At 37.9% G+C, this 14,801-nt stretch overlaps 1 protein-coding gene across 6 annotated transcripts in view; it reads right to left on the minus strand.

The window, feature by feature from the left end:
- The window catches only part of thrb (thyroid hormone receptor beta), a 97,391-nt gene that overhangs the window by 22,917 nt on the left and 59,673 nt on the right, over positions 1 to 14,801 (minus strand). For 5 of the 6 annotated variants that reach the window (XM_067508948.1, XM_067508959.1, XM_067508986.1 and 2 more), the window contains 2 exons: positions 3,768 to 3,840; positions 1,365 to 1,415 (listed from right to left, as the gene is read on the minus strand). In XM_067508948.1, the coding sequence (XP_067365049.1) occupies positions 1,365 to 1,415; positions 3,768 to 3,774 (58 nt within the window). In that variant the 5' untranslated portion in view covers positions 3,775 to 3,840. Of the gene's footprint in view, positions 1 to 1,364; positions 1,416 to 3,767; positions 3,841 to 4,542; positions 12,332 to 14,801 lie in introns of those variants that run through there. The other variant, XM_067508967.1, reaches the window with a different exon arrangement.

Consider the following 14,801-nt stretch of genomic DNA (forward strand, 5'->3'; position numbering starts at 1 on the left):
TTTACATGTATTTCTTAGAACTGGAAGAGATCTTTGGTTACACATCTCTTACATGAAGTCTGTGACTCAAATACATCAGCTAATAGTTGGTTTCTTCTTTGCAAGATTCTCCCTTCAATCTCCTTTTCAGACTTGGAGGGTCTAAAACCATCCACTTTCCCCCCTCTAATAAAGTCTTTTGTTGGGCTGACATTGTGTTTTGGACCACTGTCTTACTAAATGATGATAACCCTCCCTGTTAGTTTTAGTATACTGCATATGTTCAGACAAAATGTTTTAGTCCACTGCTATAATGAATTAAATTGACCCTTCCTGAGACCAGCAGACCTCAGTACTCACTTTACATTGATTTAAAAGGTGCAACGTATGTTTAACAAACGGAAATGTGAATGGCATCAAATAAAAGCTACAATTCTGATCTTTTGTCTCATATCCATCTTTGGTATACAACCCAACTCATTGTACAGGCGCTGGCCGTATCTCGTCTTGATTACTGCAACGCTTTGTTAATGGGGTTACCGATATCCACAATCAAACCCTTGCAGACGATCCAAAATGTGCCAGTACGTCTAATTTTTAATCGGACAAAAAGAACTCATGTCACACCACTCTTCAGATCTCTGCACTGGCTTCCTGTAGCTGCTCACATCTAGTTCAAATCTCTGTCTTTCGCCCACAGGGTGATCACCTCAACAGCTCCTGCTTACCTCAACTCCCTCATTCAGGTCTACAATCCTTCCCGTCCACTGTGGTCTGCCAACGAACGACGTCCGGTGGTCCCAACACCGCACAGAAGACACCAAGCAAAACTCTTCAGTTCCATGATCCAACTTCAACTCACTCCCAATATTCAAAACTCTTCCGCACCTTCCTATGCACCTATGGAATCTATTCTATCTAAAAATAAATTAATTAATAAAAAGTAAAACCAACTTCCTTTCTGCTCTTTCTTGCACTTGCACCTCATGAAATGTAAACACTTTTCTGATAGAACTTCGCTTTGATTCGCTTTGGTTCGCTTTGTTTCTCCTTGACTTAGATTTTTGCTTGCCTTGTACCTCACTTGTAAGTCGCTTTGGATAAAAGCGTCTGATAAATGAATAACTGTAAATGTAAATGTGATCTTAAACTCAGGACTTCAGTGCACAGCAGTAACAAATGAGCCAGTCTTGCTGAACCGATACTATTGGATAGGACTGTATATCAAACTTAGAAAAACACATTTTCAAATCGATAAGATAAAAATTTAAAGAAGTTAAAATGTGAAGTAGCTCCGTAGTTTTAGTGCAAAGATTAGTCAGGAGTGCCTCAGAGCTCACCCAGAGGGTAGGAAAAGCAGTGCTGAAAGGGAGGATAAATATTACCATTTTGAATGGCCTCATCTTTCCACCGGGGGGAGCATTTTTCTGCTGGCTCTAAAAAAGATGGGAGAGTTTGCTCAGTCAAACAAGTGAGAGAGGTCATAGATATAAATTATGTAGATTGTAGATATGTAGATGTAGACCACATTGCATGCTTGAACATAGGTTAACATCGCCGCCATACTAGGGAAGTCAGACCTGGCCTGTAGATAAATATCTAAATTACTGACAGTCTTAATAGTTATGCTGCCACAGTGGTGTGTGTATCAATGTAGGATTGCACAAAGTGAATGACTAAGGTGTTGGAAAACAATGCAAGGAATCTCACATATGAGTTTTGCTTAACATGCCCCAACCTAACCAGCAAAACAAAAATGCTCTATTTTTTTTATCTGATGGATAGAAAGGCTATTATTATTATTGTTGATGTTGTTGTTTTTGTTGTTGTTAATGTACTACTCAATATTTCATTTATTATATTAATTATAGAATTTATTTTTGCTCTAATATTTTTTTTTTATTCCTACAATAATATTATAGCCTATTGAATCTAACCTATTATTAACATAGGCTTTAAAACCCAGTTTATTGTTGTACTACTACAGGTGATCCTATGTTTGACTATCTAAATTGCCAGGAACATTTTTTGTACTACTGTGCACTTAGATGATCACTTTGATATAAAAATTATTCATTAAAATTGGTTAAAAATGTAAATCTGGTATTTATCCAGAAAATTGGACAGGCTTGACCTCCCCGATGGCAGTGTTGTTGAGGTATCGCAGCAATGGGCAGAAGCAAACATGCTGGATTTATGTATATTATATGTATGAGAGAGGCAGACTGATGCTGCTCAGCATTTACAGCATTCAGACAACAGCATCAAAAACATCCCTTTGTCATAGTATGTTGGTGTGAATGAGGGGATGAGGTGCATGTGATAAGTGTAAGCTTGTATCTGTTCACTCTGCTGCTATCAATACAATCTGTATGTGTCAGGTCAGCAAGGTCGCAGGGACTGGCTAAATCTACACATGACAGCCCATTCACCCTGCTCACTATCTGTGCAAAGTCAACACTGTCTGTTTATTATATTGGACAACCTGTTTATAGAAAGGACACTTTGGTGCACAGTGGCTTTTTCCACATTCCAAATGATTTTTATCAAACATAAAAAGTTCTGATTGACTGTAGATCTGAGATTTTACTTGTTTATATTGTTTTTTAGTTTTGGTTCAACATATTATTTAAAAGCAGAAGACTGATTATAGACAGTGTTAGACCACATTTTCCAGTTTTCCTTTTCCTGCACCAGCGACTAAAACTTTACCTTACTGACTGACTCGAATGCCAACAATATTATGGCAGTAAAGTGGAGATATTTTAAGGCCCTCTACACATGATCAGCTGTAGGTTCTGTGCATACTACAAGGTGGAACAAAGAGCAGGTCACAGAGGCAGTGTGATGTTTTTGTATTCACCATGTCCCAGATATTATCAGAGCATGACTGCATATTACTCAGTTGTGGAAGAAGAACTCTAGTCATTTACTTGAGTACAAGTAGCAATATCACAGTAAAGAAATACTGTGTTACTTAGGAATAGGTCCTGCATTCAAAAGTAGCAAAGAATTACACAAAAAAGTGAAAGTACTCCTTATGCAGATCATAGAGAGATCACATCAATGAATATAAAATTATTGAATTATAATTATTGACGAATTAGTGTAAGCATTATATTAACTCTGAACACAGTCAAATTGAGCTATGAAGTAGCAACAAATGTAAATATTCTCGTTAAGTAAAAAATACCTTACACAACTTAAGTAAATGTACTTAGTTACATATCACCACTGTTTTTACTGTCTGCCAGAAACAAATCTGTTCTGGTGTCAATTTAGTAGAGCTCAAAGGTAAGAGGGATCTCTGGTTTTTGAAGTAAATGACTTCGGACAACATTAGGGAAATTCCAGTTAGATCCATTCTGGTGCTTAAATGGATGTGGAAGTTGCATACAGTTGTATGCATTTTGACAATGAATACAACTAATAGGCTCTTTTCTGGGTGTGCTGTATAGTTTTCACAGGAGCACAGTGACATCATCAACAGAACCTATTAGCTTGGTGGTCATTTCTCTACATTTCAGAGCACCCCTAGGACTGACCTCATTCGGTCACCATGTCTAGTTCCTTCTGGACCATGGTTGTGAAATGACGCCACTCACTGCCACTGATCATGTGTAGAGAATAGAGTGGATTGATGCTGAAGCTCATGGTAGTGCTAGCCTGATACCCAAAATTTGCATATTACTAAATGAAGTTGCACCTTATAAATCATGAGGGTAAACCTGGGGTTATACAATTGTGGGTATTTGCTGTTGAGGTGTTAATCAGAACAGAAGTCTTACCTGACATACTGGTGGGGTTCAAGGCCAAGACGTCATCCTCAGAGCCTCCTCAGACATCTGGGTGCACATTTAGCTGCAAGCACATCCAAGAAAACATCAATTAAATCTGTTTAAGCTTTTAACATCTACATCCTGCACTAAGGTATTCTGTGCGCACAGCTCTTCAAGCCCTGCTGAGCCGTTATATTAAAAACTACAACTGTGTGAGGATGAAAAAGAGATGCTAATTGAGTGTAATCAGCCTCTTGGTTTGGTATAAGAGTTTGAAAGAGGTGTGCATGTCTCTCTTGGGACATTCAGACACACAGCTATTACTTTGTTGCCAGTCTTTTTAAGAGAATCTTGCACACAGAGTGTATAGGTGGTTAATGCTCTGCACATTCTGCATTAGTGTAGGGTGACATCTAGTGGTCACACATGAAACCCCACAAGCTACACTTCATTAATAATAAAGCCTTTGTCCTACTATTTATGAGTTTATTTGACTTTTTGTCTCAATGTACTTTATAGTTGGTGTATATGGTATTTAGCTTGTTTTACTTTTACATTTTTTTCATGATCTTGTAAACTGTAATTAAAGTTATACATCTATGCATCTCTTCTTGTTTATCCAATGTAACAATTTTCTTTTAATTTTACAATTTAAATAATATAATTCATTTTATAACTAACTGTATGTCAATCCAGTTTCAATTCAGTATGGCAGCACAGTGGTGGAGTGGTTAGCGGTTAAGCCTGCCTTCCGGCCGTGGCCTTTCTGTGTGGAGTTTCATACCTGAATGTTCATGCTTGCATGGGTTTCCTCTGGGTATTGCAGTTTCCTCCCACAGTTCAAAGTCGTGCATGTTAGTTTAATTGGTGACTCTAAATTGCCCGTAGATGTGAATGTTAGTGTGAATGATTGTCTCTCTGTGTTGGCCCTGAGATAGACTAGAGCTGTCTAGGGTTTACCCTGCCTCTCCATCCTGAACAGGATAAGCAGTAAAAGACAAAGGATGGATCGTTTCTTTAACATAGAGTCACTTATTCCACACCTTAACAGCTGGACATGACAGTGGCTCTGCCATGACTTCTACTTTTACAAGGTTATAACTCACCTCGATTCACCTGATGTTTTGCCCCCCCCCCCTTAAATAGGGGGGCCAAAACATAAGAACCACCTCTTCTTATAATGCACTTCAGTACGACTACCCACATTGATATCAATAATAAACACATAGTAGAATTATTGCCTTTCTGACAGTTTCAACCTAAAAACTGATAAATTATAACCATGTAAAAGTAGAATTCATGGCAGAGCCACTGTATTGGAATGAATTAGATTGCATATAAATTGTAATAAACTAAAAATATGCAAAGATTAACCCATTTATATATTCTACAAAAATCGTTTGCCATTATGTTCCTGACCAACTGCAGGTCTGTTCTCATCAATACTGGATGCACTACCTTGTACACATGCTTTTCCTGAAACAACAAGTCAGGAGACTAATAATTAATAATACATAAACAGCAGTAGGGCAACGAAGGCCACAGAAGCAAATTTAGCAGTCTCTATCACAGGAGGGAGCCCACCGAGGTCTGTAGCAGCATCTTCTCCATCTGTCTGACTGTTACTGTATATGACACACAGCAGAATGTGTCTCTACTGACACTCTACATCTGTCTGTACTATAAGTGGCACTTGGTAAGCTGAGAAATCAGGAAGCTAAATGCCCTTCACTGGCTGTCCTTGTGAGTCCACCACCACATACACTGAGTTACACTGTCCTGCAGATGAGACCCAACAGGAGGAATCCATCTGATTCAGATGATAAGCTACAGGAAGAGGAGGCTGGGCATCAGTTCACAGAGGCATATATCCTGTCACTGTGCTAATCAAGAATCAGGTTCAAATGTCTTCCTTGCCTATGCTGTTGATTTGTCACATTTACCTGCAGCAGTTGGACAGAGACTATTGCATGCAATGCATGGAACATTTGAGATTTATAAAATGAAAAAGAGGCAGACTGAGCTTTGACCATGTACAAGGTAAATTTTAGAACCCATTAAACAAAATAAAATACAGGGTGCACACATTTTACTGCAACTGCAAACACAGGGTGAGAAAGTTATGATTAAGACTCTGTGAGGTACCTGTAAAAATAAAAACAGTTAAAAACAGGAAATGTAAAAAATTTAGCATGACTTGGGTGATCAGACAACTTTAAATATGAACTCACACAGGCACTCTGGCATCAAATGAGGGAAAATGATACAGACATTAACCCAGAACACGTTGGCCTAGCCTGGCATAATGAATGAAGCCACGGGGAACTGTTAGCTTCACTCTTCAAACAACTCCCAAACTGTATGATTTACATGTTATTTCTTGTTACCCAGCAAACTAGGAATCACTGGGTTTTATTTACAGTGCAGTTATAATAGCATAGAAACCTGAAATTACATACATTTAAAAGCAGTCACTGGGCCCAGCAAGTTTGGAAATAGCAGTAAAGCTATTTTCTATTTCTGCAAATCATACTGTACAGTGTATACTGCATACAGAATAAAATGTGATAATAGATATGTACTCATCGTAGACATTGGAGGCATTGTGGCTTTGGACATGAAGAGGGACAACCCAGAAACACTGACTACTAAAATATGCTAAAGTGTGCATATTTTATACTACACTAGGCTACATATACACCAGATTAAATTTTACTGCTGTTCTACCACTGAGAAACAAAGCTGTGATTCTCATTCTAGTCATTTTTTTGACACATTTGTCATAATATTTACTTAAAGAAATAGCTGAGATAGAAGTGATACTTGAGATGTGAGATACAGGGGGTCTGGCTCATTTTTTTCTCATTTATTATTCTTATTCGAAGAAAAGTTGCAAGATTTGACATTATAATCCTTGTGAATAGAATAATTTATTGTCAGGCTGCTGCACTCACAATCACACACACTGGTGGGGGAGCTGCTCTGCAGCTGGCTAAGCAACTAAGTTGGGGTTCATTGTCTTGCTCAAGGACAATTCAACATGTTACCTGAGGAGCTGGGGATTAAACTAACATCTGTGGGATTGGCGGGTGACTTCTCTACCTCCTGCGCCACTGTCCCACCTTGCATGCCACTGCCATCAGTCTCTGTGTGAGTGTGTATGAAAGGGTGAATGAGTAACAACATTTTAAAGTGATTTGAATAAAACTGCTATATAGGCAGCCATTTACCGTTTATCATTGGTTTATCAGATGCAGAAGTCTCTTTGTAAATTATCGCCTCAAAAGGTTGTGAAACAAAATGTTATAAATATTAAGGGTACACTCTTTTTTGTCCAGGCCAATTTCATTAGTTTGTTTTTAAAATGCTCCTGTTGAACCAAAATTCAAAAACAATGTATTGATTTTCATTAGTTAATTAGTTTTAATTATTATATATTATTACTTTTTTCAGTTTCAAGTTATTTAAGTGACCATTCTGGGTTTTTCTTTCTTTAACAAAAGGCTACCAACAATTTTGTCAATGTGTGTATCTTACTCAGTGGCTCAGTCCATTGTGTTCCCATGCAAACCAGGAGAAAAATGTAAATGCTTTCATTTTCTTTTTTTAGAACCGGTTGTCTTGCTGCAGGTGGTATCATCAAATAGGATTTTCACAATTCCAAATATGCCTACTCTCAGTTTAGAATGATAAATAGCTGAAACCAATGTCTATATCTAATATTTTCACAGACTCACCATACAGTACAGTACTTTTAAGCAAAAAGAGAAGCAGAATCAAACTGCAGTGTCTGGGTTTACACTTGCCCCTGGCACACAATTTGTCTTTCTGAGCAGAAACTTCTGTCAGAATCCACCCAAAAACACCTTCCAAGGGTCAAAGTTGGGAATAGTTTAGGACATACTGCTCTATACTAATGTTCCCATGTGATTGTGGATACAACTAACCTAGGACTGTATTTAGTCCATTTACACAAGACTTCCAATTTAGATTACATCCTTTTAGAAGATAAAAGTCTTTTTAGGCCATCATTTTAGATGCACTTAAAGCGGTAAAAAAAATTGAAAAAAAGAAAAATAAAACATTTAGCTTATAAATCTAATAGACTGGGATGATTTCTTACAGCAACATTCCACTTCACTGCAATTAAATCCCAGAGTAGTACTCGACAGAGTCTGATGACACAGTTTTTCAGAACTTTTCATACAAGTGAGTGCAAGAGCAAGGAATAAATACAGTGTGCTCTGTAACTCTGTTAACAAGAAATAATACCTATGTACCCCAGGGGTTATTTTCAGTTGGATAACATTTTCTACATTACATCATGTCCTGAGCTGAACAATACTTTACCTGCTCTAACCACAAAACAAAACATACAGTAACGATAAGAAACTAAACACTCCACATCTCAGCTATATCAACCAGCCTTTAAGATCTCCATTTTGTTACTCTGCCTGCTGTTTCAAAATGTCAACAAGCTCAGGGAAAAAAAAAAAGAAAATGCAAAAAGTATTACAGCTTTCATAATTCCTCTGCACCGGAACAACAGCTGGGTTGAAAAGCATTATGGGAAACTGTGCTTCGATTTGCGGCATTTTCCCCTAGAGTGCATTTAATATTCAGACAACAGCTGGGTGAGGCCCAAAAGCTGCTTCATCCTTACAGCAGACAGAGCGAAGGCCAAGCATTTTCTGGCTGGAACCAGTATGATGATACATGGAAGAAATACAGGACAAGGAATGGGCTGTAATGTACATAATGATGCACACACAGTAAAAGACTGCAGGTCACAGCAGGGCGGCGAGATAACAATATACCGCAGAGACTGAGCATCTGTCCCCATGTGGACATTTTTATAAATAACTTCCTATCATATTTCTTTATCACAGACAGAAGCAGAGACTATTGCCTGAGCAAGGAGACCAGAGGAAAACAGCTGGCTCATACACCAGATGCTGAGACAAAGCATCCCTAAATATGTGCTTCTCAAAGCAAAGTTCTGAATCTTGTTTCAAGTAAGAGAATTACCGACATTTGTTAGGCCTGGGGACAAACAAAACTATTATCAAATTCTCTCATAAACATGTATAAATACTACCGTTCTATCATTTCACTGATTTTCCATGTAGGAGGGTACTTTCGGTTCCCAGAGTGTTTTGTTTTTTCACAACTGTAAATGCACATTTCTTCTATTGATACACTTGGTGCTCTTTAACAAACAAACAGGTGAAACTTATACAACTTATAGTTTGTTATTGAATTATCTTTATGTTAATTTGGAGAAATATAAATATTGTTTAGAATGCTGAAGACCTGTTGCCATACAAGATTTTAGTACTGAGCAGTTTTATCTTTGCCGCAGAAAAAGCAGAAAAAAGACTGTAACAACAGAAGAAGCAGACTTTAAAAGAAACCATATTTTCTCCAACAGACACCTACAGTACTATAGGTGGTCAAAGGGAGGTATTTCAAGACAACTTGACTCCACCACATAGGAGGTCCACAGACCACAAATTATTCTGAAAGGGTTAAAATTATACAGCTGAGTGCTTTTTGTGGGTCTCTAATTGCCATTTCTGCACATTAGTATCCCAAATAAACAAAAGTGACAATAATGGACGTGCGCTGCAGGCGTAAATTAGCTGCAGTTGCAGAGAGCAGGCCTGCCCTAGTCCACTATGCCTTTTCATCAAGCTTTGGCGTTTACCACTTTCCTACATGCTCCATCTGAATTTGTTTATACTTTTAAAACAGAGAAATACTAGGCTGAACTCTGTGTAGCTTCGGCTGGATGGCAATATTACTTCACTGTTTGAATGCTGACTCCCCGCTGACTTTGCTGGGATTTTCTTTTAAAATCCAAACTAGAGCACCTCTAGGGCTGATAAATATAGTGTACATATAAGGGGTTGGTGTAATGCAAGCATGGTGGCAACAACATTCAAGGTGTGTCATACTGACGACAGACGAAACCAATGGTTTCATAGAGAAAAAACTCAATTTTTCTCTTTTCAAGTACACAAGAACAGAACCTGTCAAACCCACAGAAACCCCCAGGGTATTTCCCTTTTCTGAGAACACAGACATGGACTTACAGCGAGTCCTCCCTTTTCTTTGCTTGTACCATATGTGCACATATTGATTCCTACCCTTAACTTGCAACAAACAGCCAGAAATCCTGTAAGAATCCACATTCTTCCCTGATGAGAAAGTGCTGAGCAATTTAAACCGCAGCCAGTGTAACATGTTGCAGCCTTCTTGCTGGCCTTAAATACCAAAACCAGACAGTGATGCCTTTCTTTACACACCAACCCAGCTTGAATAACATTAGTACTTTTGGGGTAGACCTGAGTGAGTCAAGACTGAAAGGACTTGACAAAGACCCAGTGGACAACTACACGGGAGTTGGACTAAGAGCATATGACTTGCATCCTACCGGCAAATAAAATGGGAATGTTTTTGTTAAAACATTCAAAGTTAAGATTTTTGCTTATGAGTTAAATCTAAGCAGAGCCTGTGTTATTGTTAGCATTCATGCCTTTTCCCCGGTGTAGACTGCGTTGCTCTGCATTTACACCGCCAAACCTCTGTTTGGCAGTGGAGCTTCTTTGCCATTTTGGTGAGTTTTTTTCCGTGGAATGTTCTTAAACCTTGCAATCAGCATTTTTACATGTGTTTAGAATCCTAATCACGATTATTTTGTGCAAAATATAATAATTAAATATATTATTATTACTTTAAATGGCTATAAATCCACTGAAATTAAAACATTGTTATACTGAATACTAAAATACAGTATATACTAAATAAAAAATAAATGTGACAGCATAGGCGAAAGAGTGCAGGCATCGTTCATGTTTTTCTGATGAACCTCACACACTTTAAGGTGCAGATTTCATCTGCTATAACTTTTTATAACCACAACAGAGCTTTTTTCCTCTGCTTGCTGTTTGTTGAAGGGAGAATAAAGGCATTTTTGTGTGTCCACTTATCTTTGATATCTTTGTGTCTTTGTGCCACTTATCTTTGTGTCAACTTCATTTTGAACAAGCATTCATTTCTAATTGTACATTTTGAGAGAAGTGAAGCGATGCCATATGTAAGTGTCCCTGGGCAGGATACTGAACCCCATAAATGCTCAACTCTAACAGCTGAGAATGCACAAGCCAGTGCAGTGCCAATCCTGGCAAAACTGGGGAGGCTTGCTTCAGGAAGGGCATCTGGCATAAAAAAAAACCTGGGTCAAATTAATGTGCGGACCACATGATCCACTGTGGTGACTGCTGTATGTAATCAACATTTGGGTAAATATAGTCAGTGGTAATCCTATACTATGGGTGGGCCCCAGGCAAAGAAGCTCATCGAGGCCCCCTGGTAGCTAGAAAGGGCCCCATTTATGGGGATTCTTTGGGCAGTGGTGGTGCAATATCTGGTGCCTGTATTGGAGGTTTCAGGAGGTTTTTGTCACTGAAAAATGTGCCAATATGAGCAGCTATGTGTGTGTGTGTGTGTGTTCTTCAATTTCAAACCTCTGCCCAAAGATTTGATTGGTTTACCTTGCCTGATGATACGCCTCTGAATATAGCAAAAGCACAATGTGGAGGAATCAGAATAGGATAAAAAAAACTTGACCTTGACTTCTCTGAGTACTGCTGTTGAACACAGGAATCTGGCAGCAAGGCTGTGTATATCTAGCTCCCTTTGTACATCCATGGAACCCACCCAAGGACATGCTAACTGAAAGTGATCCACAATGATACAGTAGTTCTTATCAAATTACAGTTTAAAGGAATTATTTACCAAAAGTACCAACACGACTGTTATCAGTGTTTATTGTATCTTTAGCGTGAGATAATTCACATGCTTCAAGTGTAGTGTTGAAGCGTTAAAAACTTTGACTGTTTGGCATCAAACAGTCTTTGAAATACACCTTGACAGACTCAAGAGATCGCCTGCAATACCCAGTATCAGACCGCACTGAGTTGTGGGACACTATGACAAAAACTGGAAACAAAACTTTTTGATCTTCAGTCAACAAGTTAAACTGTTAACCATACCCACCCACTCTTTCTTTAAGGCTTCTTACAACTGCAAACATTTAAGAGAATCTGAGCTTGGAAGGCTGGTTCATTCATGGGCTAACACAGTTTTTTATGTATGTTTTATGCCTCTGGTCAGAGCAGCAATTTGAAGGCTGTGGCTGAGTGCTTCCTCCTCTAAGCTGTGACTTTATCATTTCTTCACAACAGCCACCACATCCTCAATGACAGGAATTGCAAGAACACTATGTACTATGTGTTACTGCTGCACGCAAAACAAACGTGACAGTGTAATAACTCCACACCTTGGTCAAAAATACCTTTTACCTCAACTTCACCTGAAATCACTTGAATATCATAATATCAAATATCAGATCAAATATCAACTTTGATAAATATACTGCATTATGCATGCATTATGCAAATCGCTGACAGTAGATATACGTATTGCGTATATGTATTACACTTGAAAAAATGTAAATTGTACATTACACTTGTATACCAATGATGTCATCAATTGTAAAACTGCACTAATCTGCATTTTGATAATAACAATTAGTTGAATGCCAGTGTAATATAAAAGGAGTTAGTCATAGTAATAGCTTTATATAGCGTTTTAGTGTCTTAGAGGAAATGCAATAAAGTGCTGTCTAAGGTGGCGCTACAGTGGAGCAAAGTTGAATAAAGCCCAACGATGCTTGCAGACCTTAACAGGATATGTTATTCAGAGTGTGAATAGATAGATCAATGGATTGGATTCATTGCTGTTGTGTAGTTAATAATTGAAGTTAATAATAATTCATCCTCATAATCTTCTTGCACAGTGTCTCTGTTAGAAGTGAAAAACATTTCTGCTCCTATTTGTAAAGGCAAACATGATGGAAAACATGATGTCATGCTAATTTCATCAATGAAAAAGACAAACATGCCTGTTGTTCTATACTGATAGGAGCCCACTGACTATGGTGCCCTTTAGATGTTTTTGCCCCTGCTCCTCAGGCAACCTGAGTCCAACACTAAGAGTATCCCTTTAATTTTTTGAAAGGGCTGTAAGGGCCCTAATAGCAGACTGTATGAAATTCATTACAGTGTTGAAAAAAATGTAATAATAAAACCATGCTTTTTTTTTAGAATGTTCCCATAATGTGGCTTTTATTAAATTTGGCTTTGTTTGTTTTTCAAAAGAAATCTTAGGAGATCTTTTTGAGGAAAACATTTTTCTTGCGACACTGTTTGAGTAATAAGCTTTATAATGAGGAATCCCATCCTTAGACACACTGCTACATGCTGTTCAATGATTAAGTGCAGTAATCCCCACTTCAGTCAGCCTGTCTACATCACCCTTTCACATAAAATGTCTGGGTTTCTAAGAATTCCTTTAAGTTTGGCTGTGGGTGAAGAGAATGTTGGAGGTGATTATAAGAGCAACTCTCTAGTGAACGATTAATTGCTCTTTGCTGATAAACAATATGTTTTGCTGTTATTGTTGTTATTGTTACATATTGTTATGTAATATCTGCTAACAAAAGTTAGTGTCCACAAGTGCTCCAAGAACTTTGAGCTCACACATTTAATGCAAGAATACAGATAGGAGCTGATACACGAAGAACATTGTGAAATAATCCACGTGTACACAGGCAGGAAACTGGAGCCCTGTAAAGAGGAAGAAGAATTTTCCTCATTGCTACCATCCAATATTAACTCATTACTGCTAACCAGCTAAAAATATTTACATGAAAATAACACTAGCTCTATCAAACATTCTTCCCATTATTTTTCAACACGCATAGAACTATAAGTGATCAGAGATGAAAGACAAGGAGGCTATTTTCTTCGCAGACCAACTGAGTACTGCAAATACTCAATTGGCATGCAGATACACAGGAGAAAACCTTCAGTAGACTCTTTTCTAACCATTTGATATTACATATGTCTGTTATTAGTTAGTTTTACTCTCTTTCTTTAAATGTCAGCACTGCCCTATAAAACCTTTTGCAAGCATGAACAACAGAGCTTTAAGAGAAACACAACAATTCAACAAGTCATCAAAATAGGGCAGAAGCTTGAGGCATGAAAAAAGTCAACATTCTTTGTGTCTGACATCAAGTTAATGAGAAACACACTTGTATCGACACTTTCAAGTCAGAAGGATTGCATTTTTTTTTCTGCAATTCTACAGCAGTGTGGAGCTATCACCAGACAGCATCCTGTTAACCAGCCACTGTGAGACTCAGAAAGAAGAAAAAGATGTGAATGACCTGTTAAAAAGTTTCACTCTCACCATGTTCATCCTCCCACAGCTTCCAACAGCGTCTGAGTGAAACCCCTTCTGGTAAATACTCTAGTTCAAATATGTAAAGGTTATTTCACAGGGAATGTACTAGGTTTACCACATGTCAGAAGTATGTGGACACCCATGTGCACATGCACCAGGCAAGGTATTAGGCAAATGAACAGAGGTGTGTTTTCAAGCATTGTGTTGACCTCAGGTAGAGGAAAAGTGACAAGGAACAACACAATATTAAATACCAGGTGTGTTAATCTTGTTAGCTGTTGTTTCCTTATCACCTCTGCCTGCTCCTGAAGGTGATTTAAAAAAAATCTGAAATTCTTGAAAACTGCTCATTCCCTTTGGTTTCTATCACGCCATTCATTGGCTGTTATCTTTTATTAAAAATAGAAATAGCTAGAGGCCAGCAGGTACCTGCTCCGCAGGGTCAACAAGGCTATATCATGTGATGCTGTGCGTTTCGTTTTGGAACAAATTATTTATTTTGTTCAAAATTAGCTAATATTTTCCATGAAATGGTAAAATGTCTCAGTTTCAAAATCTGATATGTTGCTTATGTTCTATTGTGAATTAAATATGGTTTGATGAGATTTGCAAATCATTGCATTCTGTTTTTATTTACGTTTTACTCAGCTTCCCAACTTTTTTGGAAATAGGGTTTTAAAGACATCTAGGAATCATACTTATGGCATAAGCTGTAAAATACTCTAAGAG

This window comes from Channa argus, chromosome 1 (assembly GCF_033026475.1).
Source record: "Channa argus isolate prfri chromosome 1, Channa argus male v1.0, whole genome shotgun sequence".
Classification (NCBI taxonomy): Eukaryota; Metazoa; Chordata; class Actinopteri; order Anabantiformes; family Channidae; genus Channa; species Channa argus.